This window comes from Stegastes partitus, unplaced genomic scaffold (genome assembly GCF_000690725.1).
Source record: "Stegastes partitus isolate 25-593 unplaced genomic scaffold, Stegastes_partitus-1.0.2 Scaffold1592, whole genome shotgun sequence".
NCBI classification, from domain to species: domain Eukaryota; kingdom Metazoa; phylum Chordata; class Actinopteri; family Pomacentridae; genus Stegastes; species Stegastes partitus.
The window spans coordinates 132967-145086 of NW_007579323.1; the positions used below are offsets into that span (position 1 = coordinate 132967).

The 12120-nt window shown below is 40.8% G+C and overlaps 1 protein-coding gene across 1 annotated transcript in view; it reads right to left on the reverse strand.

Annotated features, from left to right (window-relative positions):
* The window catches only part of LOC103371468 (thyrotropin-releasing hormone-degrading ectoenzyme), a gene marked incomplete at its 5' end in the record, with an annotated part of 74150 nt that overhangs the window by 29589 nt on the left and 32441 nt on the right, over positions 1 to 12120 (reverse strand). Inside the window, 3 exons of the mRNA XM_008300801.1 lie at positions 2787 to 2842; positions 2949 to 3082; positions 6330 to 6418. Coding sequence (XP_008299023.1) covers positions 2787 to 2842; positions 2949 to 3082; positions 6330 to 6418 — 279 coding nt within the window. The remainder of the gene's footprint in view (positions 1 to 2786; positions 2843 to 2948; positions 3083 to 6329; positions 6419 to 12120) is intronic.

The following is a 12120-nucleotide window of genomic DNA, read 5'->3' on the forward strand; positions in this document are numbered from 1 at the left end:
TCGGACACATTTTGGACAATTATGGATGATTTTTGAGACAAACTTTCAGGCATTTTTGGAAATTTTTCATTAAGGATGACGTTTAAGTCAATTTTGTATGAATTTTATGTCATTTTGGACATTTTCTTTTGTCACTTAGGAGACATGTTGGCTCATTTTGGACATATTTCTTTCATTTCAGACCAGTTTTGGACCATTATGGACCGTTTTTGAGACAAGCATTCTGGACATTTTTCATTACGGACGAAGTTTGAATCATTTAAAACTAATTTTATGTCATTTTTTTGTCATTTCAGAGACATGCTGACTCATTTAGGACACGTTTTGGACCATTTTAGAGTCATTCTGGGACTGATTCTGACTAATTTTAGACCAATCTTTGAGCCATTTTGGTCACATTTCTTTTTACCACGATGCAGCGCTGTTGCCATGGCGACAGATGCAGGCAGCAGCACGAGCATCTTCTGCTGTCAGGGCGCATATTAATGGACGTGCAGCCTCTTTTTTCCGTGCAGATGGAAACCCCCCGCCGAGGCCCGACTCATCACGGCGCCGCAGCTCGTCTCCGGCTGCTGCTCATCCGACATGACGGAGGACAGATGGAGGCGAGGAGGCAGATAGCGGCGAAGGCGGCGGCGGCGAGGAGGCAGATTGAGTTATAGAGTCGGTGTCACGCTGGATTTTGGTTACAGTGCTCAAAGAGCTCGGGGCTGAAAGCATCACGATGAGAAACGACTCCTGAGCGAGGCCCGGCTGATCGCTCATTCATCACAGGCCTCCGGTCCGCTCACGCTGCTTCTCCAGCTCCTTCAGTCGCAGGTCGACTCGCTCACACGGCGGCTCGGCGGCCGTCTGCGGCCCGACCCGGCCGGTTTAGAGCCGGTCGGTCACGACGAGGAGCAGCTTCATCGTTCTACAGCCGAGAAAAGCAGCTTCACGGGATTTAAAGGCAGATCTGAGCCTCTTTATGTGAAACCTGCTCAGGAGTCAAGTCCACACTGAGATAAACAAACTGTAAACAGGAGGCAGGAACCAGGCCACATGAATAAAACAATGTTAAAATACTGTGGAAATAATACCAATGAAGGGTGCTTTTGTTTGTTTGTTTGTTTGTTTTTAAGCTAATTTAAATACAGTTAGCATTGTTGACTTACATATTGTAAAGGAACAAATTACTGTTTGTATTATTACAGGTTTTTAATGTGGAGCTTTTTGTGTAAGATTTTATTCTACACAGAAAAAAAAACAAAAAACAGGACGAATATGTAAATAACGTACTTCAACATACATTATGCATATTTTATTTATTTTTCAAAATGTTTTTTCTGTACAATAACTTATATTAATATTCATAGATTTTCTTTTAAATATCAGCAAATATCTGTAAAAATAATATTTTTTGGTTGATGTAAATGCAATAATTATACAGTGGAAATAATAAATACAATCAAATGTTAAAAAATATATGTATATTAAAAAAATAGCATTTTAAAAAATATTTGTTCTTATGTAGACACTACGTACCTTTTTTTAAATTATTTTTCTTTTAATTTTTTACAGTCAACGTGTACATTTATCCTGTTTTCTGTGACTTTATTAGATACTAGATCTATAATTTAACAAAACAGGGAAAATCTGTAAAATAAAATAAATACAATTTTCAGTCCCTAATATACATAATTTTCCTTTAAAATATTAGCAAATATGTGCTTCTTCTTTTTTCTTTTTCTTCTGATTTAGATGCATTTTTTAAAAAATGTAGTTTTACAGTCAAACATTTTAAAAGAATAAATGACATTTAGAGCAATATATGCCGTCAATATGTAAAATAACTTTAAAACAATCATTTACCACTTTTCAATATGTAAAAAAATATAATTTTAACTTCAAATTACAGCAAATATCTGTAAAACAATGTTAGTTTGTTAGTTTATGTTAGTTACATGCATCAAAAAAGAAAAAAGTTAACTTTCATTTGAATGAATTACAATTTGTAAAAATACAAAAGTTTTAATGTGAATATTTTTACAGTGAAATAAAATAAGTCCCTTTTAACTTTATAATTCCAGGAACTATATAATGATTCGTCTTTTTTTAGTCTCCGTTTGGAGGATCTAGTAAATATTGTTCAGTTTAGCTGTTTTTTTTTTGTTGGAATTAGACGCATAAAATTAGTGGTTTTGATGAAATATCAGAACTTTAAGGTTTGTTTGGTTAATATTCCTGACTGAATGTCACACATGATGCATTCAAGCACTGTCTGAAAGTTCGAACTCTAACAATCCTTCCTGTAGAACCAGTTTCTGTCTCTGATAAATGTGGTAACGTTGGTTATTTCTTTGAGGCCTTTTAAACCTGAAGAGGAGTTTCGAGGTTCAGAAGGTCAAAACAAAGTTTCCTGGGAAGCTGCAGGAGGTTTGTTGTGAGCGTCCACATGTCTGAGTTTAATAATGCCGAGCAAACATGCAAACATCCCACAGAAAGATGCAGGAAAACCTTTTACTACGAGGCGGCGGCGCTAATCCCTGAGCTGCACTTATCGTGTGGCGGAGGAATCCAGCTGGTAAAGCTCCGACCCAAAGCCTCCGGTGTGAAGGTAAATTTATGTCTGAACCGAACCCACGGATATAAACTTCTATATTTACAGCCGAGTCTGTCAAACCACAGCAGACACAACATCTCCTCAGAGCTGTCGGCTAAATATCCCACATGATGGTGACGTACGAGTCAAAGCAGCACAAGAAAGGACTTTTTATGTCGGTATTTGGAGTCAAGATAGAACTCACCTGGCCAGGTTGAAGGCATCGTCGATAAGCCCCGCCCTGTTTCCAATCGAGATGATCTGAGAGACGGGAGCAAGCAAAAAATGAGTTAAAAACTGAGAAAAATGAGCAGAAAAGCAGACGGACGGCCAGATGGATGACGGACACACAGACGGACGGCTTTACTTGAGGGTTGCTGTGCAGCTGCTGGATCAGCAGCTTCCAGTTCTGCAGGTCGTAGTTGACGCGGAAGTATCCGGTTTGGTTGATGTTGCCGAGCAACCAGGCGTTGTCGTCCATCTCGCTGACTCTGTGGGTTTCTGGGATGAAACGTAAAAAAAGCGTTAACGCCCGACGATCAGCTGAAAGAAGCTGCGTTTAAGGTCAGCCAATATGCCGACGACACCACGCTGTCCAGATAGAACGAGAGGTCAAGAAAATGAAAGATGGAGCCACTTTAATAGGAAATAAGGATAAAAATGATGACAACAAATATTAAAAGGTAAACTTAGTAACACAGTGAAGCGATAAAATCATCATCAAATGGTTCACATTGCAGGAAACACTGTTTAAAAAACTAAAAAGAACAGAATAGTCTCAGCAGATGGGGCAGAAAACCAAAAATTTACAATAAAAATGGTAAAAATAAAGTATTTTTAAAGGGATATGTATATGAATATGTAATATAATTTATTTTATTTATAATTATACGCTAGTTTGTCATAATAAAATTCATTTTGCAGCCTACCTGTGACGTTAGATTGTGTTTTTTGTAAAGTTTTATTAGTTTTTTTTGTAAAAGTACAGAAGTAATACATCTTTTAAACACAGCTGCTGCTCGACACATTTATCATCAGGAAGTGTTGCAGGAGCTCTGGGAGCATCACTGCATAAACCACGACCAAATTCACAGGTTTTTAATTCTTATACCTCATGACGTTTTGATGTTGAATAATATTGATTTACCAGCATGTGAGCAAAAGTCTCTTTCTTTACATCTGGAAACACCAGAGGCTGCAGAAACAGCTGAACACAAGCTGGCAGATCTGCAGCCTTCTTAACGATGTGTCGCTAGCAGCAGCATCACGTCCTCCGAGGCGGTAAAATTAGCTTCGCCAGCTTGTAGCGAGTTTCAGAGTTTTGTCTGAACAGCCAGGTGAGAAAAACAAGGAGGGAAAGTAGCTGCTGACCCGAGCGTGGCCCACTTCCTCCACTCGTTCTGAACTTCTTTGTGCACTTTGCAAGTAGGTGAAGTTGTACCTGAACCTGAATCTGCTTCTGAAATTACAACTGTCAGCCGCTAATAAACCCGATTAGAGCAAGATCTGCTCTCCAGGAGCAGAAACACAGAGTTTAAAGCTGCAAAAATGGAAATAGAAAAGTTTAATTCTTAGAAACAGAACCACCATCAGCCTTATTCTTCAAGAAACTAAAGTAGCATCAGCTTTATTTCCCCCAAAACTGAACCCAAGACAGGTTAGTGCTGCAAAAACAGGAATACAAAGATATTTATTCCTCAAAAACAAAACCAGAACAAGTTTTATTTCCCAACAACAGAGCTCACTTGTTCAAAAACAAACCTAGAATCATCTTTATTCTCTCAAACTCTGAACCTTGCAAAAACAGAAATAGGAAGAGATTCATTCCTCAAAAGCAGAACCAGAATTATTCTTATTCTCAAGAAACCAAATTAGAACAAGATTTATTTTCTAAATACAGAGATCTCTTCCTCAAAAACTAAACCAGAATAAGCTTCAATCTCCAAGAACCTAAAGCAGAACCAGCTTTACTTTCCACAAATGGAACCCAGGAAGGTTTTACGCTGCAAAGACTGGTATAAAACCAGAAGCAGAATTAGTTTAATTCAACAAAACAGATGGAGAATGAAACCGAATCAGTGAAACGAGCTTTATTTTCCAACAACTGACTCAAAAACAAAACCCCAAAATAGTTTTATGTTCAAGAAACTGAAGTTGAACGACCAAAACATGGAACCCAGTAGAGTTTTATTCTATAAAATCTGTGTTCTAAAAACAAAAGCAGCTTTGTTTTCCTACAACATCCTAACACTGTTTTATTTTCCACCAACAGAAACAAGTTTTCTCCCAAAAAACAACGAGTTTGATTCTCTGAAAAAACAAGAAGCGGATTTCGCTTCGCTCTCTGCAAACCAAAGCAGAGCTGTTTCCGTTTCTACAAAAACAGATCCAGAGGAAGCTTTATTCTCCACGAAACAAAGGGAACAGTGGAACCTTTATCCGTCGACAAGCTGAACCAGAATGACGTGTTCGCAACATTAAAAAACGAACAAGTTTTATTCATAAAAGCACCCGAAGAATTAAAAAAAAACAAAAAAAAGTGTCCTAGAATGAACTTCATCCGACATAAAGAGACGCGGAGCAGCTTTATTCTTCAAAAACGTGTTTATTCCCAAAGCTGACAGACCAGAAAACGAAAAGCAGTGAGAGAAGCTTCTCCTCAAAGACAAACACCTGTGAGCTTCAGCTTTCTTTATTTTTAAACTGCAAATCCATTGTGTGGAGATAATTAATTAGTGATCATGAGATAATTATCCCGAGATAACGAGCCGTTATCTCGAGGAAACACGACGATTATTCGGGAGTTTACCGAGACGTTGGGTATCAGATGTTGGAGCAGCAGTTTGAGTCAAAAGCAGAACCAGAAAACTGAGTCGGATTAACCTTTATGTTCCAAAACCAGAACCACAAGTATCTTTATTTTCAAAAAACCCTAAAGCAGAACCAGCTTTATTTTACACAAATGGAACCAAGACAGATTTATGCTTCAAACACGGAATTAGAAAGAGATTTATTCCTCAAAAACAGAACCGGAATTTTTCGTATTGTCAAGAAACTAAATCAGAACAAGCTTTATTTTCCAAAAACAGAGAAATCTCCTTCAAAAACTAAACTAGTTTTATCGTCCAAGAACGTGAAGCAGAGCCAGATTTATTTACCAAAATTGTTTCATGCTGCAAAAACGGGACTAAAAAGAGATTTATTCCTCCAAAGCAAAACCCAGTGACATACACACTGTGTGGAGATAATTAATTTGTGATCATGAGATAGTAATCCAAGACAACAGCTCGTTATCTCGAGGGAGCATGAGGATTAAGTCTGGATTTTGATGGGAAGGATGTTGATGTTGGAATCAGATGTTTACTATCAGTTGGGTATCAAATGTTTACCACCAGTTGCTGGGTATCAGATGTTGGGCATCAGGTGTTGGGTAACAGATGTTAGATATCGGATGTTAGATATCAGATGTTGGGTATCGGATGTTGGGTATCAGGTGTTGAGTATCAGATGTTGGGTAACAGATGTTAGATATCGGATGTTGGGTATCACTTGGTGGGTATCAGATGTTTATTATCCGCTGGTGGGTATCAGGTGTTGGTTATCAGTTGGTGGGTATCAGGTGTTTACTATGAGATGTTGGGTATGAAGTGTTTATTATTAGATGTTGCGTATCAGATGTTTACTATCAGTTGTTGGGTATCAGATGTTTGGTATTAGGTGTTTATGACTAGATGTCGGGTATCAGTACCTGTCTTGTTGTTGATCCAGATGAGGCTCTCCGAACAGATGCTGGATGTGTTTCCCACGGCGACCGTCAACGGGACCTGCCACTGTAAACTACAGAGGAAGACTGATGTCAGTAATGGTCAGTGGGATTGGATCTGGTTTTATTGCCTCGGTTATCAGCCGCGGAGGCATTAGAGAGAGCGATGGTCAGCGGCGATCATTCGCCATCAGTCAGCCGCAAATGGATTCGGCGACAGGAAGTTAGAGTGTAAATAGCTGCGGCGGTCGGGCCGGCATCAGTCAAGTGGGAGCAGCTGAGGGTTGTTGTCTTTTTCAGAGGTGAGCTGTGGAGAGTTTCACATCTTCACATCCGTCCCCGTGAATTCTGCAGCCAGTCGAGCTTTAGAAAAAAAACCCACCAGATTGCCACAGAATGGGCTCCAGCTTGGCCGCTCCACTGAGTTAACCCCTAAACCTGAGGCAGTCCTTCACCGTTTCTTTGCTCCTGTAACATTTTCACCCACTATGGTTTTGTCTTTCACTAATACAGAGTCCTGCACCTCGATGGAAACACTGTGGCTAGAAGGAGACTCAAGTTTCAACATAGTCTCTGTGAAGTTTCTGTTCATGAGAGAAAATACTAAAAATAGGTCTGTTGTTAAAGGCGGGGCTGTGTTTTAGAGTAACGTGACATTTAAATGACACCCTGTTGTGTTCTGTACGTTGTTCCCGCCGGTACATTTGGCTTTTTTCTTTTTTTGTGTGCAAGGACACCTTACAACCGTCTGTCATTTTTATTCCTGACAGCCGGCGTCCGCGGAGCCATTCATCAGGTCGATATTGAGCATTCTGATCCTGTCATTGGAGGAGCTGTAGGTGTATCTTTGAACTCGCGGTTTTGATTTTTATCTGCGTTTTTTTTTTTTTTGAGACGAGCAATAAATGGGGTCAAAGTGTTTCTTTGGCGGAGGAAGACGAGGCGGTGGAGGTGAGCGGCTGTCTGAGGAGTTTCTAAAGTTTCCCCCCCTTTGAATGCATCGCCGCCGTCGTCGTGCTGCTTTTTCACCTCCAACGCGTGCGATTCGCTCGGTTTTCCTGCCTTTGATGAATAAAGCATCAACTCCGAGGACACACACACACACACACACACACACACACACACTGGCATCAATATTAATAAACACACCGCGCTGTCCGGGTGTGTGTGTGTGTGTGTGTGTGTGTGATTGAGTTCCACTTCTGTCAATCACAATGATATAAATATCTGATTAAATGTTTGGTTGCCAGGCAGCCGTATTGATCCGCAGTTGCCGGCGGCGACAAATAGCTATTATCGTAGCGGTAAGTGGCTGTTTCTTTGGTTGACTGTGCTGCGGTGACCCCTCCGACACAACGCTGACGCACACACACACACACACACACACTCCAATTGATTGTAAAGCTGATTGTTTGCCGGCTGTAATTAAAATCCACTCCACTTAGAATATGATCAGAGCGAGCCTAATTAAAGCGCGAGCGGCGGCGGCGGCGGCGCTTTAACGACTCTTTAGGTTCGGCGTACAGTCGAGATAAAAAGCCGGCGTCGGGAAGACGTTTGCTCCTAATGAGCTCGGCCGACTTCTGGCTCCACCGTCACCTCTGCAGCAGATCAGCAGTAACGAGCCGCTCGGCGGGTTCGTGGGTCCGTTAGTTGATAAAAACTTCACCTGAAACCAACAGTTGTTAGTTTTTCTTCGACTGTTGACGTTTACAGGACAAAGAAACAGAAATGACGGAACTTGAAACTCAGTTTTAACTCTTTTTCTATTAATCTTGAGTCATTTTGGACCAATTTTGACTAATTCTGGACAATTTTCGAGACATTTCAGACGTTTTTTGTCATGTTGGGCAAGTTTCAAGTCATTTAGGCCTTTTTTGTGTATTTTTGGATGATTTATCAGACATTTTTGACAAATCAGTCCTTCCGTTGACAAATTTTGAGTAACATTGGACATGTTTTACGTTGCTTTGGACGAGATCTGAAGAAAATCCAGCCTACTGGATCAATAGATAAATGTAGCACGGCTCAGAACCAGAGAACAGAGGAGCCAGTTGATGGAGATACATCCAGCTGATGGTGGAACATCTTTCTGGAGATGTGAGTCTGGAGAGGCTAAAACATTGAGATATTTATACTCAAAGCGACTCAAATTTGGTACAAAATGACTTCAGATTTGCCCCAAAATTGTCAAAATGATGAAAAAAAATGTTCAAAATTACTCAAAACATGTTCAGAGTTAAAGTAGATATAATTATACGTCTTTACGATTCATGTTTGTCCAGTATTCTTAGATCTCGAGTCATTTCGGATGATTTTTTGACAAACTAAAGCGTTTTGCAGACAAATTTTGAGCAATATTGGAAAAACTGTGAGTCATTTTCGACAAGATTCACTAATTTTGAGCAAATTCTGAGTTGGTCTGGTCACTTATTTTTAATTAAACTGACCTGCGACTCCTCATAACGTCCACAGTTTGGTCCAGCATCACATTTAGCTGCTCAGAGTTTCCACAAAGTCTCATGTGGAAACAAACCAAAGTGTCCTGGATGGAGATGATTAGCAAAATGTGCTTCAGGCTGCATGAGGATTCTGGGTTTTTATGTTTTCATAACTCAAATAATCAAAGAAATTCTGATAAATTTTTCTTTCTGGGGATTTCCAGCATTGTGGGACACTTGTGAGTTCGTTGTAGTTGTTCTGTTTCCATCGAGGACGTCATGTTGAGGTGATAAACGAACCACAGTGAAGAAAAACGTGACAACAAACCAGCCAGAAGCTGTTTGGAGTTCAGAGGGTTAATGGACATCAACATGTAAAAGCCTGGCTGCTGTACATGGTCTATACGTGACAGGCAGCAGAAACACGCCACCATCTGCTCCAGGTTCTACTTATAGAACGTTTGGAGGCAGCAGACGGAGCCGTGGAGGAAACGGAGGGACACGCGTGTCGAAGCTCGATGGCTTCAATCACACGCCGAGCTTCACCTGAGGATCGTCCACACCGAGTGATCCAGAGAAACACGTCTTCATGCAAACGGCTGCAAACAGGAATGAAGGTGCAGCTGCTCTCTGGTTCTGTTACAGTTTTATTTTATCATCATTTCTGTCTCGTCGCTGCCTGAAGCTCTCGGATGAATCAAGCTCCTTAACTCTCCAGACATGCTCCGGCTGCATTCTGTCCATGTTTTCATCTTTATCTCCGTGTTTCCTACAGGTTTGGACTTTAATGACGAGTTCAGAAGAGAAACACAACAACATGTTGATGTCCATGAACCCTCTGACCTCCAAACAGCTTCTTGGTGGTTTGTCGTCACGTTTTTCTTCACTGTGGCTCGTTTTTCACGACAACATAAAGTCCTCAATGGAAAAACAACAACCGTGAGCTAAAGTGTGTCCTATAAGTCAGCTAGAACGCCGTAAATCCTGAAAAAGTAAAAACAAACATTGGATTTCTTTGATTGAGCCACAAAAACATAAATTACCCAGAATCCTCATGCAGCCTGAAGCACATTTTGCTAATCATCTCCGTCCAGGACACTTTGGTTTGTTTCCACGTGAGACTTTGTGGAAACTCTGAGCAGCTAAATGTGACGTTGGACCAAACAGTGGACGTTACGAGGACAGTCGCAGGTCGTTTAAATAAAAAAAAGCCCAAAACGACTCAGAATTTGTTCAAAATGAGAAAAGTTTGTCGAAATCGACTCAAAGTTTTTCCAACATTACTCAAAATATGTCCACAATGAGTTTTAATTTGTCCAAAAATCATCGAGAATTACTCAAATTTGTCAAAATGCATGATTTTGTCTGAAATGACCCATGACTAACAAATACTGGACAAACATGGAGACTTCACATCCTATAGATGTTTAACTGGATCTACTGTTATTGTGAACAGGTTTGGAGTCATTTGCAACACATTTTTTTTGCAGGTTGGACATTTTTTTCAACCATTTTGGCCAAATCTTAAGTCATTTTGGACCAAGTTTGAGTCACTTTGAGTATAAATATCTCCATGTTTTAGCCTCTACATCAGATGTAGAAAGATGTTCCACCATCAGATGTAGAAAGATGTTCCACCATCAGCTGAATGTATCTCCAACAACTGGCTCCTCTTTTCTCTGGTTCTGATCCATGCTGCATTCATATATTGATCCAGTAGGTTGGAGTTTCTTCATTTTTTCTGTGGAAACGCTGCCTGCAGTTCAGCCTGAAAACTGGGTAAATGAGATCATAATAATTTTAATTTCTACACTGTCTGCAGTTCAACCGAAAATCCCTGAATCTCTTCCCTGTTGGGCGCCACCTAGAGGCCTTCCTGTTGTGTCGATGTGTGCAGATTTCTTAGTGTTTGGCAGATTCTGGTTAAATCAAAAGGTTCTTTTTGTCGATTTTCAGTCAAATCATGCAGCATGAAGTGATTTTGTGAAGCGTCGCCGTGTTCAGCTGAGATTCGCTCGGTTTTCCAGACACAGCGAGTCCCACAGTCTGATTTCTTTCTGGTTTTTGCAGCTTCTGTCTGATAAATGCTGTAATTTTGTGTGTTTTGGAAGCTGCAGGCAGGTTTTTTTTTTTTTTTAGGGATCAGAGAGTTAAAGCGAAAGACGAGCTCGAAGCAAATAGATTCAGTGAGGATCCTTGAAAAACAAAAAAAAGGCCTTCGACGTGCCGACACCAGCGTCCTTCTGCCGATACCGAAGTGCTCGACGCTGAGCAGACCCTGAGCAGATGGTGAGATCTCAGGGCCGCCACACATCGCACACGACCGACGTTCAGGAATCTGCATCGCTTCGCTTGACTCGACTCGACAGGACGTCTTCTGAAGCTCTTTGATTTTCACATTTATAAAAACACAAACTCTCCGTCTGATGCGTTTGTTTAGTCGAACACCGTCGGCTTCTGAGAGGCGTATAAATAAACTTTACCTTCTTACATCTGCGCTTTGAATAATTTATGAGTTTAGCATTAAAGTTAGTTAAATCAAAGCCGTCCAATCGGATGCGGCGTCGCCTGTCAGCTGATCGCCGCCGCTAAACGCAGCCCGTTTGATTTATTTTCAGTCTCATTGGCCCGACCTCTCCGTCACATCGTCCTCCGGTTTTCTCCTCGTCTCTCTCTCTCGTCTGTCAGCTCGCTTCTTTAAAAAGCGTTTGCTTCCCGTCGGCCGTTTGATGGCGGCAAAATAAAATAAAATCAGAAAAAAAGTCTGAGACGTCTCCAGGAACAGAGAGAAGGCCACGTGTTCGACAGAAAATCAACTGTGATCCTCCAAAATGTCACCTCGACACTTTAAGTTGTGGAAAAAACAGAAGCAACAAAAAGTTAGAGAAGACGGATTTATGTTTCATTACGGGGATGAGAAAGGCTTTGTGCTGATGTGACAGCTGGTTGGATCTCATTTACAGGAAGTGACAGACTGTCGGCGCGGCGGCGGCTAGTTAGGCCACTTCTGTTTTGTTCCACGAAAATCAAGAGACGGACGGAAAAAACATCCCGACGACGACGACGAGTCGCTCGTCTTCACACGGAGACACGTTAGTTTGACCTTTTACAAGGAAAACATCAGTGAGAAGTTTCCCAGATCGTTCCAGCAGCGAAGAGAAAACAGTTTGTTTATGTTGTTATGAGGAACTTTTAAAAGCTTTAAAATCTTTTCTAGGCTTTAAAACGGTTTGTTGACGCCGTAAATGTCGGTTTAAACTCTGAACTTTTGCCGTAATTCGTATCAGGCCTTTTATAGCAGAATATTAACCCTCTAATTCCCAAAGTGCCATTTG